The sequence below is a fragment of the Ammospiza nelsoni genome, chromosome 2 (genome assembly GCF_027579445.1).
Source record: "Ammospiza nelsoni isolate bAmmNel1 chromosome 2, bAmmNel1.pri, whole genome shotgun sequence".
Lineage (NCBI taxonomy): Eukaryota > Metazoa > Chordata > Aves > Passeriformes > Passerellidae > Ammospiza > Ammospiza nelsoni.
In genome coordinates, this window is record NC_080634.1 from 15568655 (window position 1) to 15589049 (window position 20395).

At 45.6% G+C, this 20395-nt stretch overlaps 1 protein-coding gene across 2 annotated transcripts in view; it reads right to left on the minus strand.

Moving 5' to 3' along the window:
- Nucleotides 1-16675, minus strand: part of WNT11 (Wnt family member 11) — a 31478-nt gene extending 14803 nt beyond the window's left edge. Inside the window, exons 1-6 of one of the 2 annotated variants that reach the window (XM_059466977.1) lie at nucleotides 13874-13944; nucleotides 13688-13744; nucleotides 13109-13329; nucleotides 3864-4099; nucleotides 2985-3262; nucleotides 1215-1507 (exon numbers count right to left, since the gene is read on the minus strand). In XM_059466977.1, coding sequence (XP_059322960.1) covers nucleotides 1215-1507; nucleotides 2985-3262; nucleotides 3864-4099; nucleotides 13109-13191 — 890 coding nt within the window. In that variant the 5' untranslated portion in view covers nucleotides 13192-13329; nucleotides 13688-13744; nucleotides 13874-13944. Of the gene's footprint in view, nucleotides 1-1214; nucleotides 1508-2984; nucleotides 3263-3863; nucleotides 4100-13108; nucleotides 13330-13687; nucleotides 13745-13873; nucleotides 13945-16451 lie in introns of those variants that run through there. The other variant, XM_059466978.1, reaches the window with a different exon arrangement.
- Nucleotides 16676-20395: the final 3720 nt, after the last annotated feature.

A 20395-nucleotide genomic window follows, 5' to 3' on the forward strand; every position in this document is an offset into this window, starting at 1 on the left:
GACTGTCATGAAGCATCAGGGGACAAAAAAGACAGTCTTGTCTCATTCAGCTGTCTTATCTACTGATCAGTTCCACCACTTACATGCTGATACAGAATCACAGAAACATTGAGGCTGTAAAAGCCCTCTAAAATCAAGTCCACAGCACTGCCAAGCCTACCATTAACCCATGTGTCCCCATTCCCAGATGCACATATAGTTTATCTTGTCTGCATTTGGGTAATTTCATTTCAGCAAAACCTTCTCTCCATTGAACCATAATGGTCCAAATCCAAGTATCACCACTACATTAAAAGGAAGGCATCCCAAAACAGGCCAGGCACACACTCCTTGCCACTTGCCTGAGCCTCCACTGCAAAATAACAGAAAGAGCAAAGAAGAATTATGAGAACTATCTAAAGAAAGGTAAACCAGCAGGAGAGGTTGAAATCCAGCCCTTGAAGCCAGCTAAGAAAAATTAGGAAAATTATGGAAACATACACTTTTTTGGCTGTTGATGGCTCAGCTGTAGAGAGATAGATAGGTCTGCCCACCTAGAGATGCTCAGATTGTTGAAATGTTGAACTAGTTTGTGTTGGAGGAAATTAATCAGATGGTGGGAGGAGAAAGGCATGCCTGTTGCCTGTGAAAGGGAAGAGTATGCTGCCCAGTGGAGGCTGTGCTTGACCATAATGGCCTTAAATCCCCAATATTACTGCAATAAAGAAATTCCTCTGCAGAGTCATAAGCAATACAAACACACCCAGACCTTTAATATGCAGTAGAAGAAAAAAATTAAATATCATCTTTGCACTTTTGGGGTGCTTTTGTGCAATCTAGGAATGCTGGTTCTGAGTTAATATTTGCCTACTTAGGGGAGTCTTAGAGTAACAACTCTTCTAATCAGCAGTGACTGCAAGAAATTACTGACACTCAACACAGCATAAAGCAGCTGCTTGGTCCTTACAAGTTCCCATGGAGGTAAGCTGCCCAGGGAATTTTGAAATGTATATTGTGCCTGACTGTGTAATGGAAAATGTGTCAGCAAGCCCTGTGTTGGCCACAGCCATCACGAACAGGGTTAGGAATTGGTAAACCATATTGTATGTCGGAGATGTGCTTTACCTGCATGTGTATGTCACCTCCTTGATTGCCCCTTATTCATACATGTTCCCCTCTTGCCCTTTCCTCTTTGGGGGCAGAGTACAGTGAGTACCCACTGCAAAAGTCCTCACCTGTCCTGGGTCCCATGTGACCCCACTTTTTCATTCTTCATGCAGAAATCAGGTGAGCTCTGCAGGTAAATCAGCTCTGTCTCTTTGACTGGCCTGATATCAATATCCTTTGGCACCAGGTATTTGCGTGTGCCCATGGGCCGGTGAACAACCTTGGTGGCAGATAAATATTTGGTTTTGAGGTCCAGTGCAATGTCTCGCAGCTCTTGAAGGCCTTTCCAACAGGTCTTGATAGAGCATGACCCAGAAACTCCATGGCACTTACATTTCATTTCAAGAGAGGCTTTCAAGACCTGCAAAAAGGAATGCAGGAGTTAGGAAATGCCCTTCTCTTACAGCCAAACATCCCACAAGCTTGCTAATGAAGGTGCTTCCTTAGCAGGAGATGCTATAGAAAAGTCCTACTGTTCTCATTTCTGCACAGGCAGTCTAGAATGGCTACTTTGAAAGTGAATGAGATTCTACAGCTCTTTGGTGATCACTATCAGTCCAGGACTACTTTCACAAGGGCTCTTTTGCAGCCAGAAGACAGAAGAGTATTTTGAATTTTGATTAGATATCTATATTGGGCTGCATTTCCACCCTCTAAATTCCTAAGGAGATGAATATCAAAACATTCCATAAATAGATAATTGACATCAATTTCAACCTCCAGCAGCTTTGGGCTTTGGTAAGAGAGATGTCATGGCTTTGTTGAATTCAGTGCACTCTCACCCTGCCTTTCTGCTGGTCATGGGGCCAAAACAGCCCTTTACTTTGATTCTGCACTGTTCTCATTTCACTGGGACGTGGCAAGATGCTGCCAGAAAGGGCTGAATGCACCAGCCATGGCAACACAATGTCCCAAACAAAAATTTGCCCTTTGCAATTGAAACAAAAAATCAAGACATTACAAAAATAAAACAAAATTTTAAAAAATCCTCAGACCCCAAGCAAACAAACCAAATAGTGTGGGAATAGTAGGAAAAAAAAAAAAAAAAAGAGCCAGAGAGGGGAACTTCAGCATGGTTGTGCTCTGCAAAGGTGGACTCAGCCTGTATTTACACAGCAAGCTCCCAATGAGCTCAGCATGCTCCAAGTTTGTCTGCACAGGCAGCCCTGGAAAGACCAAGCTGTGCAGTAGGAGCAGTCTGTGGAACCACTGGAGCCTCAGAGATGGGTGCAGGGGTCAGTTTTGTAGCCCTCCCCCATCCATCTCTTCAGCTGCATGGACAGCTGCCACAGGGATTTGCACATCAGTGCACACCAGGCACTTCACATGGTAAATATTATCCCTCCACTGGATGCAAGCTGTTAAAAGCAGCTTGTGCCAGATATGAGAATAATCACTAGCATAGCAGTTTGAAAAGGAAAAAGCTTCCTCCCTCCTGCCTGCAGGGATGGCTGGAGGCAATTGCTGCTGGATGCATGTGGCAGATGATAATCCTCCAGGTTTGCACAGCACTTTGCCCCCACAATGCCCCTGGCAGAGCACGATGGGACCCGTCCCCAGCACACCTCCTGGGGCAGGCAGAGCCAGAGCCAACACTGACTGTGCAAATGGGGCAGTGAGACATCCCACCCATGGTGAAACAGGGCTAATAACAGCATTTGGGACTCCCTGAGCCACAGGGGGAGTTACACAGCTACAGTTTTCAGCAGGCCAAAGGACTTCAGAGCAATCTTTGAGAAACCTGCTCCTTTTGCTAGCTGATAGAGACACTGAACCTCACCACGTGACCAACACTACAGATGATTGTACAAGTACAATAACTCTTGTGGATTTGTTACCTGTCTCCCTACTTCACTGTTGTGCAGATGCATCAGTTTATTGGCTTGTGATCCTGATTTTTTCATCTTCATGGGAGCATCTGAAAATTTGGACCCCATGATAAGACCATAGTTGAGGTTGTCTGCACATCCTCCCCATCGATACCCAGGTCCAGGTGTCTCACCTGGGATGGGACCACAGGAACAGCCAGGGAGGTCCCCGGTGGTGCAGGCTCTGGCAATGGTGTGGCTGATGGCAGCAGCAGAGAGGGCATATACAAATGCTGACTCCCTTGTGCCTGAAAGAGACAAGAACTCCAGCTCAGCCTCCTGGGCCACATAAACATTCCCCAAAAAGAGACTCACACAGTCTGTGTCCCACAGAGCAGCCAACACACCGACTCACTGCAGCTGAGGTGTCCCATGGCACCACTAGTTTGGAGCACATCTAAGTGAACTCTTCAACATAAGACAACATCCCAGCAGGGCAAGGAGTCATGGATTTAGGCATCTTGTTCATTATGGTGTGATTTGCTCTTGGAGCATGTGGTTACGCCCTCCTGTGAGTCTCCTGCCTCCTTCTGCTCCTCCCATGACTCCCAGTGGGATGAGCAGACCAGAACTGCTCAACTGGTCTGCTTTGTAAGAGTTGTGGTAGACAAGGTCTTGGATCCAAGGGCCTCTGGGCATGACTGGCACCATAATGGTAAATGTGGTCTCAGAGAACAGGACAAGTAGGCTTTGTAGTGCCTCCATGGCCTCCCAGGAGCAAGACCCTTCCTATCTCCAGCGCACACACACACACAAACACAAGTACACACAAACACAAGTACACACAAACACACACACAGACTGACTCCACTGGTTCCAGTCGCAAGTGAGCCAGCAGTGCTGTTTTACCTCTGTCTAGGTCCAGCAGGTAGTTAGGAGCCAGCTCTATTGAAGAGCAGTTCCACCTCATGTCTGAAAAGGTTTTCCGGCAGGTCTTTATCACCTCCCTCGCTGCCTGAATAATGGTCTGCATCAGCTCCAGGTTGCTGCGGCACAGCTGCACCTGAGAAACCACCAGCCCTTCGAGCTGCTTGCAGTGCTGGGTTTGATTCAGGGCCAAAGCCAAAGAAGTCTTGGACAGAGCTCTGAGGAGACAAGCACATGCACAAAAACTTTAGAACACAGTCTAGCCGTGTACATTCACCTGACTTAATTAAAGCTTTCTGTAAATAAGTGCTTAGATAAAGCTGGTGAGAAAGATGAGCAACCATGAAGAGTGATTTATCTCATATAAAGTTGGTGGGAAGAAACACCCTTTAGCAGTGTGCAATTCTCTCCATTCCTGAGGGGAGGCTGCACAAACCTCCAGGGGTATATGTCAAGTCAACCGGATGTGTAAATCCTGTGGGGAAGGTTGTTTGCTGAAGAATGAAGAGCACAGACCTCCCAACAGAGTAAAAAATGACCCATCAGTTCCATGATAAAAGAAATCTGGATCCTCCAAGACTGTGGCATTTGGGAAAAAAAGCAACGTTGGTGTTATCAGTATTTTGTATTCAGCATCTGTCTCACACACTCTCAAAGGATTATGCTAAATGTCATGTAATTAATTATGGAGAAAATCCCCTGCAAGACCTAGGGAAAAATCATCAAATTTGCAAAACATATGCTTTCACTTAAAGTTAATGCCAAAGGCCTCTACTAATTCAATCACTGTTGCAGATAGATAAGTCTGTTTCTCTAGTCTCCAAAAACCATAGCTGCAAAAGCTCAGTGGGAGAATGTGCAGAGAGAGCACCACAGCCAAATCTGAGAAGGGATCCATGAATACCAGCACATATGTTACCATGAAAGAAAAGAACAACATCCCACAGCGGTGGTTCTTCCACTGTCCAATTGCCAACTTTTCCAGGTTAAAAAAAGAACAAATGCTGACATGCATCTCACAGGGCTGTCCTCTTCTTCCCTGAGCACCCACAATGATCAGCAGAAGGCAAGTGTGGAACTCTCTTTGTATCTTTTTGGCTTTCTTAGGGTAGCCATAAAAGTTATTCATTCCCATAAAACAACTTTCTAGCAGGCTGAATCAATAATCTGATGGCATCAGATCATGGCAACATAACTTTAACACATATTTCCTCCTGTACTTGTTAAATGTATTGGCTTTCAGATTCATCCCAAGACATCTTGGTTAGTTTGGCTTATTAGCAAACACATTTTGGGGTGCATTTGACTTTATTACTGTAACATCCACATTCTTCAGAAGTTAAATGAGATGGAAACAGAACTAAAATTGAGCCCTAATGAAAACTGGAGGAATTAAATCCTTGCTGGGGATGAATAGGCTGGCTCTGACAAATTCCCAGGTGACTGGGAGTTTGGCATTTCTGGCACTAGATACACAGTGGCAAACTTGGAAGGGAAACCACTGCTCTGAAAGCTATATAAATATATACTTCATACACATATTTAACAGGTCTGTTAAAAATACTGGAAGCAGAAGTCATTGCTAGTGAATTTCAAGAGAAAGGAAAAAGTGGTGGACTTGGCAGTGTTAAGTTATTGGTTTGACTCAATGATCACAGAGGTCTTTTCCAACCTAAATGATTCTATGATTCAATCCTCAGAAATTCTGCCCTGCAGTTCATCTTGTTCCCATACACACTGGTGTTCATACAATGTTCCTTGTCTGGAGAGGGGCCCCTCCAGAAGGCAACTCACCCTGCCTCAGATGTGAACCTGAACTGGTGGAGAAAAAACTTGTTGGTGATATACTGGGTGTTCAGGTATCTGAACAGAGAGATTATGTCCTTGAAGGTAGAGACATGACTCTCTGAATAGTGTGACTGTCACCTGACAGCAAACCTCTACACTGGGCACCTCACAGCAGACCTTCAGGATCCTTCTTGAGATGGAAAGCAAAAAGCCACATCTAGGAAGTAGTTAGCCTTTTGTGCTTTGGGGACCTATGCTAAGACACCATCATGACTTAGAAGTGCTCATTTTCTGCTCTATGTAGGAAACCCAGACACTGAGCAGGGGCACAGATATTTGAATGGTATAAGCACAGAGCTTGAATGAGATATGAGCACTTGACACCAGGAATCTGTGAAAAGTTATCCCAGAAAGCCTATCAGCAACTCGCAGGTATGAGGTGCAACACAAACCAGGCAAGAGGCCAAAGCAGCTGAACAGTAATAGAGTATAAATAATAAAAACTCCAGCATGGCATGTCCCAGCAGGAAGGGAAACAGGCAGGGTGCGGCAGGAGCAGTGAGAGAACTTCACAGCCTGAGCTTCAGGCAAATGAGGAACATCCCAAGTCTCTGAGAGAGGCTGTACCACAAGGCAGCAGCTCAGTTTTCCAATCAGATGTGTTGGGTGGCCCTTGAGAGGCCTTGGAATGTTTTGGCTGGCCCTCCAGAAGGATGCATATATCTCCTAGGTCCTACACTACATTTTCTGATCTTTTCTAGACGTCTTCAGCCTCTTTAAAGGGCTTGGAAGGCTACATTGAGGTACCCCTATCTCACCATTACAGACAAGTCATGAATAGCACAAATAACCATCTACAGGTAGGGATGAAAGCAGAATTCAGACTGAAACTCATCCTCAGCATATAAAAACAGGATGTGAAGCAATGAGACTGTATCATAAAAGGTGCCTTGAATGATCACCATTAGAGCAGCAGTTCTATAGTGCAACAAGAAAACCATTTACTTCATGGAAGAGGGAAAATACCTTCTGATCATTGAGAACTCAGTAAATAGCAGCAAGGCTGTTTCTCATAGAATGAGCTGAGCTCCAGGAAGCCTACCAAGAATAAAACTGCAAGATGCAGGAAGGTGTTTTCTGAGCATCTCCCAGACCTAAAGTTCATGTCTTTGCTTGTGAGAACCTATAATTGGAAACATCTTCAAGCATCAGGAGGAAAAATTAAAAGGTAATGGAGATGGAAAAGAAAACTCAGTTACTGTAGTCAGTTGCTGAGACTGAAAAGGGCATTTACAAATCACAGATCAGGATTTTGAGAAGCCTATTAGGTCATCTATTCCATGCCCTGACAACTTAGGTTTGTCCAGTCTCTGTCCCACATTTAGGAATATCTTCTTCACTCCATGTCACTCTAAACCCTCCCTATGGAAATGCACAACCCCTCCCTGCTTTCTAAATTCTGGCAGCATCAGGGAATGGATACCCACTGCCTGCAATGACATTATTGGGAAAGAATATCCATTTGTGGAAAGAAAAACATCCCCCAGCAGAGGCTTGTCCATGGTAGGATTTGGTGGTGGGTCTCTGGCCTGTCTTCACACAGTCTCCACTGATCACCAGCACTGGGAGGGAAACGAGCCAATGGGGCACAGCCAGCCTTGAAATCCAGCCCTCAAGGGCATAATTAGAAGAATATCCTTCATTTCTCAACCTGGGAAAAAGATCCCTGACAAACATATTTCTGTGGATTCACACTCTTCATCTGAAAAGGGGATTTTACCTGTTTCACCCTGGAAATGCTGTTTTTCACTGTTTCCTCCTGATCTCACCTAATTCTCCTGCCCCATCCTTCATTCTCCAGAAAACCAAGGGGTGATTATTTCACCTTTTTTTAAAATATACATTTTTGATCCATCCCTCCAAATAAACAGGGCCTAAAACAAACATCTCTTGATCTATATATAACACAGCAGGTCCTTCAGTTGAAGTTCTGGATACTGATAGAAAACCATGAACATGATTACAGAGGAAATATGCATAGATGGATCATGACATTCATTTACTCTTTTAATTATCTCAGGCAGTTATTAAATTCATTTGAAAGCATTAATGCTCTGCAGTGTTAGGTCCTTTGAGAGGTATGGGCCCATTCCTGCATGTCTGGGCCCCACGAGAGGACTGTTCATAGTGCAGGTTAGGAAGAAGCACCTTCAGATGGTTGCAGATATCAATGAAAGCCATATATTATTTGGTTTACAAGGTACCCTGTGAGTAGGACACTGCTCCTGGTCAAGCCAAAGGGAGAAGAACTCCTTCAATTGAGCAGCAAAACATTGGTGTCCTTTAAAACACCCTGGAAGGGTGGAAGAATCTTCTCTCTGAAGGCATCTCCCCATCTTCCCTTGTGTGACATGATCTCCAAAAGTCTCACAAAGGGACTGCTGGTGAAACTGTGAACCTCTACTCCAATTTATCAGCTTTGCTTGCTGAAAAAGCATTCTTTTTAGTGCCTATTCCTAAACTCCTTAATCTTGCAGGGATGTGGGTGACACAAAAAGATTTAGACAAAATTCCATGGCTGTGGAGAGTGAAGTATGTGGTAAAAGTTAATAAAGAGAGGCAGAGATTAAGATTTCTTTTTGTATTTGATCTCATTGAAGGTTTTTAATCTGCATGAGCCTCATTTTCTCAGGTTTTCATCTGGAAAAGGCTTGCAGGGGAGTTACAATAACGTTGTCTAAGCTCCTGGTAGTCAAAGGCAGCCCATGCCCCTGCCACCCTGCCCTGCATCAGTTCCAGCCTGGGGACCACAAGTCCTGGGAAAGACACCACATCCCCTGGTAAATGCTTCCCCTGGTTCTGCAAGGGCCTTTCAAACAGAGAAGTAGGATTTATGTGGGTAAAAAAAAAAAAAAAAAAAAAAAAAAAAAAAAAGAAAGAAGAGGAAGAAGGAGAGAAGTGTGTGTGTGGGGGAAACCAACTCTGAACTAAAAGCTTAAAATAAGAGCTGTTTTCAGATATGGTGCCAAATCCAGTGCTGGCAGTAGTGGGCACAGGGCTGTTGACTTCATGCCCAAGCTTTAATGAAGTCAATGCCAGCAGTGAGCTGGCTCACTGAGTGCTGAGCAAGGCCATGGAGCTTCGTCAACTTTTCCTGAAGCTGGAGCAAAGAGCAAACTTCAAAGACATGGTACTCCCCTTTCCTCACCCCCAGCCCACTCCCCTCCTGCCATCCCCATCCTGCAGCTCTTTCACAGCAGCTCATCTAGCAGTGCCTTGCCAGGCAGACAGGCTCCTCACAGGCGCCCGTGGCTCCACGTCCCAGCTCCCTCCCACTGCCTATTGAAGGGGAGAGGCAGGAGCTGCCAGGAAGCACAGAATATTTCCATTTTCTCCCCTGCTTTCTGCTGGCTGCAGAAGGGCTGCTCAAGCTTGGTGGGCTGGGGGACATCCCCTGTTCACCAAAAGGTGTGCTTAAGCTGCCTTTTGCTTCTGAAGGGCTGCAATTTAACCATAGGAATTGTGCAGCAATAGGTGGGAATGGAGCTCAGCTGGGTATTGCTCCAGAGCACATGAGACATCATTGGGTCACCACAATGGGGACAGGCAGAGACTTCCTGAAGTGACCAAGCTCCACCTAAAAACAATAGTATTCCTAATGCCAGCTGGGCATATTCTGCAAACCATGAAAAAAAAGAAAAAACCAACCCAAACAACCAACCAAATAAAAACAAACAAACAAAAACTAAAAAACCCCAAGAAACAAAACAAAACAAAAAAATACACAATCCCCCCACCCCAAAACAAAAACCAAACAAAACAAACCCAAAAATAACCAGCCCAAATCACTTGCTGTGTTTGGCTTATTTACAACCACATTAAAGGAGACATTCAGTACACAGGGACAGAGGAGATGCCAATCCCTGTGGAGGCAGAAGTGCCTCAGAAGCCACTCAGTGCCTAGACATCCCAACACCTGCACACCTTTGGGGCATGCACATCTGGCTGCAGCTCCCTCTAATGCTCATCTGTTTTTCAGTTCTGCCCAAATAAGTTGCTCCAGCACCTGCTTGGTCAAACCCAAACTCTCCTGGGAAAGCTGAATGGATTGCAAAAGCAGATGGGGAAGGTGATAGAATTACTAGATGCATTGGCCCTCAGACATATCTCAGGAAACCAGTGGCTGCCTCACCTTCCCAGCCACAGTGACAAAACAACACTGAGCACCACAAAATGATGTGACCTCCCCACATACCTGCTTTGCTCTCAGGATGGGAAGGTGTTTGCAAAAAAAAGGACTCAGAGTCTCATATACATTGATGAGAAAGGGAGAAAGGCTGTACCTCCACAACAATCCTGATCCAGCACAGATCTGGAACCATACTCTGGAGCCACACTCTGGCTTTACACCTGAGTAGCTCTCTGGAGCTTAGATGGAAGAGCACAAGAGATGAAATTTCTCCAGCAAGAGAAATGTATACAAGAGCAAGAACCTGTGTACAAGGTGCTGACTGTCCACACACCGTGCTGGATGTTTGGTGGGCCCAGCACCAACTTCCAACAGATGGGGATTTGGACCACAGAACTCATAAAAATAAGCCAAGCAAAATAAAATAAATAATTTCTTTTTTTACCTTCTCCTTGCTTTGACTAATTTTCAGGGCATATTTGTGTTACTGAGAAGTCCTAAAAGGCTGAAAATTGTTTTTCTTCTTCCCCTCCCCCTGCAATTACATCACGTACTGAATCAAAATTAAATTTCCTATCACCTTTCTTATCAGTCACTCCCTCATCTCCAGGCTGGTGAGACCCACATCCTTATCTCTCCCTTCCCCTCCCAAATCCTCTTTGAAGCTCGACTCTGGCACCATGTGTACAAAAATGATGCAGTGGGCAGACCAGTGAGAAAATCCCACAGCTGAAAACATCACATACCACTTTCCTCCTTCTTCATCCTGTTCTTTTTCCCCACCTCTCTGTTCATGAGAAAGAGAAGGAAGGAGCAGATTTCAATTGTACAGCACCCAGAATATGAGTCCAGAGCTGGGATCAGCAGGTCTGAGGTATTACTCAGTATTTGGTACTCTGTTTGCCAAGAACTTACCCATGCAATTTCTAAGGACAGTCCCTGAGCCCCAGGAAGAAAGAGTGATGGGGAGTAGGGAAAATTAGCCGGTGTTTCCATAGGAAAGTGAGGGTGGGGAAATGAGGAGAAACAGCAAACAAAAGAAAAACCAAACATAATTTTGTGAATTTCCAGCTGCCAGCATCCCAGTCACAAAGTGCTGTGGACAGAGAGTGTAGTCTCTGCCAGGTTTTAAACAGGTGTGAGGGGAGCTCAGTGGTGCATCTGCATGCCATTCATGCTTCAAATATCACTTTAATCCCAGCTTTCATCTTTCTCACTCACTTTTTGATAGGGGGGATATGTCTGCTGGGAAGCAGAGGAGCAGCAACTGAGGTGTCTTACCCCCAAACTGCTTCTCCCCCCCCTCACCCCCAAAAGCAACCCCTGCAGCTTAACCACTTAGCAGCCCAAAGGCTGCTTTTGACAGCAAAGCTATCAGGGACCTTTGCCTGCCTCCCAGCATTTTTCATGTCTATGGCTTGTCCATACTATGCTATCAGGTTCCTCCTGGAGCTCATCTCATCCCTGCCCTTCAAAGGAACCCAAGCCCCTCACTCATGATTAAACATCTTGCCTAAGTGGGACACCAGTGCCAAGCATAAGGGCAAGTCCCTCCAGTCAGTCATGGCTCTACACATAAAAGCCCTGCTGAATTAGGGTGCCACAAAACAGCTTTATTTCTGCGCTGCATAGAAATAAACATTGCAAAGGAGACCCATGGACATGCTGGTAAATGTCCTTCAGAAAGGAGATTCCTGCCTTTCCTGGTGCTGGACACTGGCAGAGCTGAGAGCCTAAGTACTGGAGGAAGTTGGTGGAAACAAACAGCTGGGTTATGTCATTGAGCTCTTGCTGACTACTACAAGGTGTAAAGCCAAGGCAGTGAAAAGCAAACCAGATCCTTACTCTCCTCTACTTCCAAATGGTCCTTAGAATATGGAGACAACAAATGGAAGATTATGGAATGGTTTGGGTTGGAAGGAGCCTTAAAAATCATCTAGTTCCTATCTTCCTGCCATAGGCAAGCATGCCACCTTGAAAGATGCCCTGAAGTAGGTGACTCTTCCTCCCACCTAACCATATACATTTAAATACCCTGTGGAGAGATTCTCCATGCTTCTCTTTATGGATATGAAAAGCAGATGTGTGGCTAATAGCAGCTCCCTGCAGCACACAGCATCACCAGAGGCTATCACTTACATTTCTATTGGATATTCCTGTTTGGAGAAGATGAATTGCCATCTGGAAGGTCCTCTCTTCCCTGACTGCATGATGGGGAGTAAAAACACTGGCTCCAATGGGATACCTTAATTTGCAGATATCCAAATTTAAGCCTTTATAAAAGGTGGCATGAGTAGAGCTTCAAATGACAATGGAACAGCAGAATGGCAATTAGACACAGCATGAAGTCTGTGGCAGAAGGAGCAGCAAAACAGGAAACTCTTGTCCGAGTTTCACCACCTATCCCAAAGATCTTTGCTTCAATGCACTACAGAGTCTTCCTGGCATTGTATATTATTGTGCCTTTTTTCTACCAAAGATGCACCTTTGAGGCAAACTCACATTCCCTTACTTATTTTGTGCCCAGCTCCAAACCCAAGTAGAAAAGACAGATCATTCATTGAGGTCGTGAAACCAGATTGGCTTTGGAGTGGCCTGTTTGTTTGTTTGTTTTGCAGCAAGAAACTAACTGATTGCTTGTTTAAGCAAAGAAATGAGATGGTGATGTTTTCACTTTGCAGTACATTACCTCCAAGGAAACTCAATCCTGACTTGACCACAGTCCCTGGTATTTCTTCACCCTCCTCCCCCCTCCTCACCTCATTTTTTACACCCTTCACAAAATCCAAAGGTTAAAAGGTCCAGAAAAAGCCATGTTATCTGTCAAGCATCCCTTGTGGTTGGAGATGGGCAGCATTATCTCAGCTGCCATCCCTGCTGCTCTCAGTTCCTACTCAGCACAGCCAGGGGCTCTGGTGGGAGAGTTTCCCAGCATAGCAGGAGCTAATGCTAGGAGCTTCATTAAGTGGCTCATGTGAGCATTCAAGTGTGTGCCTTTCCCTTGGTATCAATGAGGAGAAAAAAACCTAAATGAGCCTAGATCATGCATATTTTAGAAAGAAGATGGAGACATTGTTAGCATAAGCCCCTAGTACACACACTTGAAATCAATCAATGCCTGGAGAATTGCAGTGCTTGCTGCTCTTTAAACAGTTTACAGCATGCCTCAAGCAGCAGATGTACAAACAGGTAAGAGACCAGCAATTCCTACAAAAACATCAAAAATGCAGAGATAGAGCCAGATACTTACATCCATTTTATCCCATAGCAAAGCCCTGTCTGCAGAATCAACAGCAGAAAACCAGCTAAGAAAAATCGCAGACTTGGCTTCATTTTCTCCGCTTTCTCCTGCTGGCCAAAGGAAATCAGCTTCTCCAAAGAAATTTGTTCTTAAAAAAGGAGTTTTCTTAATATTTTGCACAGTGTATTTTCCTTCAGTTTGGGTAATGCTCGTTCTTGGAGATGAAAAGCCTGAAAGGAGAAAGAGCCGAGCTACGGTTAACTCTGAAGTTTAGCAAGTCACTGTGAGAGAGAAATCTATTATCCAAATTGCAGAGGAGTGGCTTATGAATCATGAAAAGGTTTGGATTATCCCTTCTCAGTCCTCTCCCTTGCCAAGCCTCGATACAACCTTTCGAGTCAACAGACAGACAAACCGTATGGGTTGAATTACACAGAGTTATGGTCTGATTGTGTGTTTCCATTTAACCCTGCACATGGCAAGACTTCATTCGCTGCTTCACTTCACTGGGTTTTTTTCTTCCCCTCTCCAAAAAATTTGTGCAACTCCTTAGGAAGAAGAAGAAGAAAAAAAAAGATAGATCTTTACATTTGCTAAAATCTTCAGCTATTCATCTCTCGCTTTCTTCTCTCTAGATTTCTTTTTCTGCAGAGAAAACAAATAATAAAAACTGCATTTCCCTACTCAATGCAGGTGCCCTTGCCCTGCAGATGTTTCTCTCTGATCTCTTACAATGAATATGTTTTGCTCTTTACCTTTTGCTTTTCTTCTCACCTCATTAACTCTGCCTCTCACTTCTTCCAAGCCCTTGGCACCTGGAGCTCAGGGAAAAGGCTGCAACTTTGTAAACACAAAATCTCATTTTTGTCTCCAGGGAGCAGCCTGGAGGAGACAAAAAAGCTCTCAAGGATACCCTCACACCCCTTTTCTTTGTGTTGGTTTTTTCCTTCTTCGGGCCAAACAGATAAACAAACCAGATGCAGGACTTAAATCCTTAGAGGGGTTCTCTCTGTCTCCAGGGCATGGCTTACTTATTTTAGCAGCAGTATTAATAGCAGTAAATGGGTTTCCCTTCAGTTCCTCACTTCAGACACTGCTCCAGGCTGCTTTTTGTGGTCTTTGCAGTGGTTTCTCATCCCATGAGAAACACAACAGTAAAATAAACAGAAAAACCTGCCCACCACATTGCATCTCTGGAGTCTCACAACCCATTGCACAGCAGACTGGCAAACCCAAACTGTAACTGTTCGTCCCCCCCCACAATGCCCCCTCAAAGAGGTTTGGGAAGGGACTGGGAATGGTTGGAGCAGTCAGCTTCACTCTGGGAGACCTCTTACCCTGGAAAAAGAGTATCCTTCCTGATCCCCAGCTCTGGATTTGCCCTGCTGCAGCTTTCTGCCTAAATATTCCCATTTGGGGAGCAATTGGGCTGGGGGAATGAATATTTCTGAGTGTTTTCTCAGCCATCTGCAGCATATTTTTCTATTCAGGCTGCTTTTTGGCTATCCCAGCCCCAGTGCCTGGAGTAAAGGGTTTCTAGAGAAGTGCTGTTATTACAAAGGAGTTTAATAACCTGTATGGGCGAGTTCCTGGCTCCCTTGAAGTCCAAGACAAAACTGACTGCCTACAAGGGAGGCAGGATTTCATTGCCATGGATTGTTTTTCCTTAATGCCCACTTGGATTTGGGTTTGATGCATCCCTTGAAGGCACTGCTCCCATGAGCATCCAGGCACACATGCTTCTTGTTTCAGAGTATTTCTGTATCTTTTACTCTTTGGGAGCCCTTTTCTTCCCACTGCTCCACAAGCACACTGGAAACCTTCAACCCTTAATCCTGCCCATGCCTTTCAGTGTCTATTTACATATTTCAGACCCTTTATCTCACACCTGTGAACTGCTGGACAACACAAGAATTGGGTGTAAAATGTCTCAGATGGTCTAAAACGCTCTCACTAAACCTGACCAGCCAACACCATTCTCTACTCTCCCCCCTTGCCTTGAAAAAGTCACAGTTTGGGGTTTTTTCAACTCCTGGAGTGGAAGAGAAATTATCTAATTTCTCCATACCTCTCAAAGAACTGAGAGCTTTGCATGCAATTGCACCCCTTTTATTTGGAGAGGTAATAATGCATTTTTCCACTCAGTCCAACACAGATTACATTTGCAAGAGCAATTTGCAAGGGTGGGACACACTTTGGGGCAGATGTGATGTTTACAGCTCTGGTGAGCTCTGGGTCACTGATCAAACCAACAGCAAGTGGCCTGTGGACTCCTAAAAACAGGAGCTGCTTTTAACTCAAAGCTCTCTTTTCACCTCAAGGCTGTTTGCAGCCAGCTGCACTCTGGCACACAGAAAACACTCCCATCAGACACTTCCAAGACTCTGGACTCAGGGATGGGAACGGGCAATTTTAACTGTACATAAAAGTGTGAGTATTCAGCTCACATTTTTCCAGTTTTCCTGTCCAGGAAACAAAGACATCCACCTGACTCTGCTGCCAGCCTGCAGCCCTCTCCAAGAGCACAGCAGCCTGGTTTATGGGTAGCACATCCCCAGATGACCTACAGCAAGGAGTAGGAGTAGAGAAAAGGAATAGAGCTGGTGGTGGAGCTGATTCCAGCTGCCGGGTCTCACCACTCCCTTGCTGCCTTCTGGATCTTCCTCGTCCCCCGCAGCCCCCGGGTGTCCCCACCACCCTGCAGCGTCCCGGACTCCTCTCCCCTCTGCAGCTCCTTGCATTGCCCTGCACGTTTGCAGCTCCACGTCCCCCCTCTGCCACCAGCCCCTGGGTCTCCAGTGTCCCATCCAACTCTCGGGTTTCTCCTCTCCCCTGCAGCTCATCGGGTCTCTCCACGCTCTGGGTCTCCCTTTCCCCTCGCTCCTGCACTCACGCTTCCCCTTGCCGGGCGTGAGGTCTCTTAATTCAGCCTCCGAGTCTCCTCCTTCCTTGCTTTCCCCCGGGTATCCCCTCTCCCTTGCAGTCTCCAGCCTCCCCTCGCCCTCGCATTCCCTCGTTCTCCCTGCCCCATGCATCCTCCCGGGTCCCCCTTTTCCTTGCAGTCCTCCGGGTCTCCCTTCTCCCTTGCAGTCCCCAAGCCGCCTCTCTCTCTGGCATCTCCTCGGTCTGCTTTGCAGCCTCTAAGAATCCTCTCTCCGCCGAAACCCCCAGCGTCTTCCTACTCCCCTGCATCCTCCGGGATGCATCCCCTCTCCTCGGAATTCCGTCCACGCCTCGCAAACCCCTGTTCTGGGCCAGCCCCGCACCTTGGGCGTTCCGAGGGGCTGCCCGGAGCCGCTGTCCCCTTCCCACCTCTCCCGGCAGTGCTCGCACAGCCGCCGTCCCCGCTTACCTCGGCCCGGAGCGGGCTGCGCGGGGAGCGGGGCCGCTCTGGCGGGGAGGCCCCGCAGCCGCCTTATATGCGGCCCCTCGGCTTTGATATGCGGGGTGATGTCAGCTCGGATTAGCATAACAAAAGGCTCCGCGCCCCGCGGATGCCCTGGCGGGCAGGCCGGGCCCCGGGGGCTCCGCGCATCCCCTCCCCGCTCCCATCCCGGCACAGGGCCGGGACAGGGCAGGGGGCTCGGCCGCGGCCCAGGGCACGGTGGGGACCCAGCGGTGTTATTCTAATGAGAGGTTAATGATTAACAGTGATTAGCAACGAAAACAGCGAGTCGGTGTTCTGGCCGGAAGGTGAGCGCTGCCGGGGTGCCCCGCGCTGCCCTGCCCGGACAAGGACAGCGACACTCACGGCGCTGTGCCCGGAGATCGGGCTCCTCTGCCAGGGTCGGGAATCACCGCCCACGGTAGTCCCTGCTCAAGCTGTACCTCAGCACGTCCTGCTGTCAGCCTGCAGGTTCCAATCCTCTGCTCTGATCGTCTGTGATCGGTGGGAAGAGCAGATGCGGAGGTCTGGATTTTGCTTTCAGGTCGGTTTCGGGGTTGGAGGCTTGGTGATTGCCTGCTAACGGGAGAGAAAGAGGGAGGAAAATATAAAAAGGGAAAGGGAAGAGAGGAGAGGAGAGGAGAGGAGAGGAGAGGAGAGGAGAGGACGTATACAAGAAAAGAGGAAAAGTAAAAAAATAAAAAGGGAAAAAGAGAAAGAAAAACAAGAAGGGAAAAGAAAAATAAAATAAAAAAAATTAAAAGAAAATAGAAAAAAAGAAAAAGAAAAGGGAAAGGGGGGGAAAGCAAAAAGGAGAAGAGAACACCAAAATAAAAAAGCGAAAATGAAGAAATAAAAAAGAGGTTAATAAAAAGGAAAAATTTTAAAAAAAGAAAACAGCAACAGAAAAGGACAAATGAACAAAGAAAAAAAAAGGAAGAAGAAGGAAAATAAAAGGAAAAGAAAAAAAATAGAAGAAAAAAACCTTAAGATAAAAACCCTGTAAGAAAGAAAAGCACAACTGGCTTCTGAACTTAAGGCCTTATGAGTCTGAATTTAAGGCATCTGTCAGCTATGGGCTCTAAAAAAATGAATGCTGGTTGCAAAAGTGTTTGTGTACTTTTTTTCATGTGGTTTAATTGTGGGTTTCAGGTGAAAGGAAAGAGAATAAATGCTTTAGTCTCTGGATCAAGACACTCAGAACAGTTTCCTTACGGTTTGTTTTCAGGACAGCTACTTATAGAGGATATTTTTTGTGTGTGTGTGTGTCCCTTTGCTGATTGCATTCATATAACAAGTCACAAAAGGTCCTGTGTGAACTGCAAAGAACCCTGTATACACAATCCCAATTTCCCAAAGCCATTATATCATTTGTTTTGCACAGTATGTCCATCTTTCTTTGTGTGACAGTTGCCCAGTTGCTCAAACTGCTCCAAACTTCCATTTCCCTGGCCCTTCTCCCATCCCACTGACCCTCACAAATGTGTACCTATGAGGAGGTTTTGTCAGGGTTCTCCAGGGAGGAATTATTTACATGGGGGAATTGCCTGGTATATCTATTACAGTCTGATTTGCTGTGCAAATGCTCTGATTTCTGTATAAATACCCTTTTCCCAAATTACCTTCACCTTTAAAGGGCAGCACAGTTAATGCAGTTGTTATTAGTCAATAGGTGTAGAAGTAGTAAGTTTTGGCAGTTGTAATACTCATGACTATGCAGTAGGCACCTGCTGTGCTCAGAACTCTGCAAACAACACAGCGACATGAGTCCTTCCATAGGATCTTCATGGTCTTAATATTGCTGCTGAGAGGTGACTGGCCTTAACAGGTGCTGAGAGGTGATGGTGTGGAGTAGTGTGTTGGTTTGAAAAGACAGGAAGGCAGGAACCTCCCTTGAAATGAAAATGCAAACTCCCTCCCTCTGAATTGTTATAATTTTGAAATTAATGGCAAAGATATGGGAGCAGGAATAATAGTTCTTTACTAGGAATAAAATAAACAATGCAGCAATACCAAACAACACAGACAGAGTCAGAACACAACCTGACACCCTGTGGGTCAGGGTGTTGGTAGCATTCCAATTAAATGGTGGATGCAGTCCTCCTGGAGTGGCAGATGTGGTTTTGTTGAAGCAGTGACCCTGTAGAAGGGTGTAGTCTTCCTCTGAAAGTCCTGTGGTGGTGTAGATGGGCCTGGTCTTCCTCTGGGAATCCAGTGGAGAAGACAGCTGCTCCTCTGGGAATCCAGTGAGAAAAGGCTGTCTCTGGTGTTCCAACCCTTAGATTATACCCAGGTAGGAATGCTTGGCTCCTCCCCCTGGGTGGAGCATCTCACAATGGGATGATGTAATTTTATCAGTCATGCAGTGACACTCAATGGCCCGTTAACAGAAGATATTTCCTGGAAGAAGGACTGGTCATGGAAGAGATAAAGGAAACTGCCCAATTAACAGAAGATAATTGCCCCACCTCTAACAGATGGCAATAGAATACACACCCCCAGCCACATCTTGCAACCTAAGACAAAAAGAAATGTGGAAAGAAGGAAATGGTTCCAACCTGGGTGGTTTTCTTGAGTGCTAACAAATTGTTAAGGCTCAGAATCACAGAATCATTAAGGTTAGAAAATCCCTGTAAGATCATTGAGTCCAGCGCTGACAGGACCACCACTATACCATGTCTGACATGCAGAGGAGTCATTAAAAAATGGCACTGGAGTACAAGTATCTACTTGTTGCAGTGTCCATGGGAGCTACTTGTCCATGTGTTCATCATGACAGAAGGACATAGGAGATGCAAGTGAAAAGGTGGGACAAAGAGTAAGAAACCAGAAGGATACATACATGAAGGATATTGGATAAATATGCTCTGCACTATCCACATGCATACAGAAAGTTATTCAGGAAGAGCCTTGGGAAGTTTAAAACCATTCCAAACCTTTAATCTGAGACATTTTGTGCAAAGTCAAGCCCTCAGGCTTGATATGCCAAACTATTTCAGCACATATTTAAATACTCTTTATGGGACATGTTGTGTTCTAAGTGCTTTGATGAATCAGGGAAGTCCGTGGTTGAATTGTTGCAGTTTTTTGTCTTCTGCTCCTCATCCTCTGGTGGCATAGAATGGCTGCTTTGAGGCACCTGGGAGGTTGGGAGCTGCCAAGGTGTGCATGTGAGGGTTTATTTCACTGGACCTGGGTGCTGAACCAGTAATCTAAATCTAAAAGTTTAGCAGTCATTAAAAGTCATTAAAAGTCAGGAGTCCTACTGCTTCTGTGGGTCAAAGCTATTACCGTTCACATCAGCAGGAGACAACGATTCACCATTTTTAATGGGATTTTCCTAAAACAGAACTGGTCAAACAATTGTGACAATTAACAAACCAGAGCTGGGGCTTTCCATTGGCATTTAAGCCCCAAGGAAGCAAGTGGATGTTGAGCAAAGAACCCACTTTGGCTTTGCAGTCTGCAAAGAAAGATTTTATGGAGTGTGGCTGTATCCATCCATTAACAGAGGGAGAGGCAGCTAGATGAGATTTTCTGGATTGCATTTCCTAGCTGACCTAGTTATTAGACTGAAATGTTCGTAAAATCATATTCTTGCTAAACTTTGGAAATATGTTTGGGGTGCTGTAAGAAATTCATTATCATGTCAGAAAGATAACTGAACTGGAAAATAAGGCTTTATTTTCATCTGTTGGACCAGGTAACCTCCAAAATGTGAAGACTTCTCCAAATATACCAGCAAGTCCATGCAGGATTTATAAAGAGTGTCTATGGAGCTGAGACACAGAATCATAGAATAGTTTATGTTGGAAAAGCCCTACAAGATCACCAAGTTCAAGCATTCCCCCAGCACTGCCAAGCCCACCACGAATCCATGTCCCCACATCCACACAGCTTTTACATCCCTC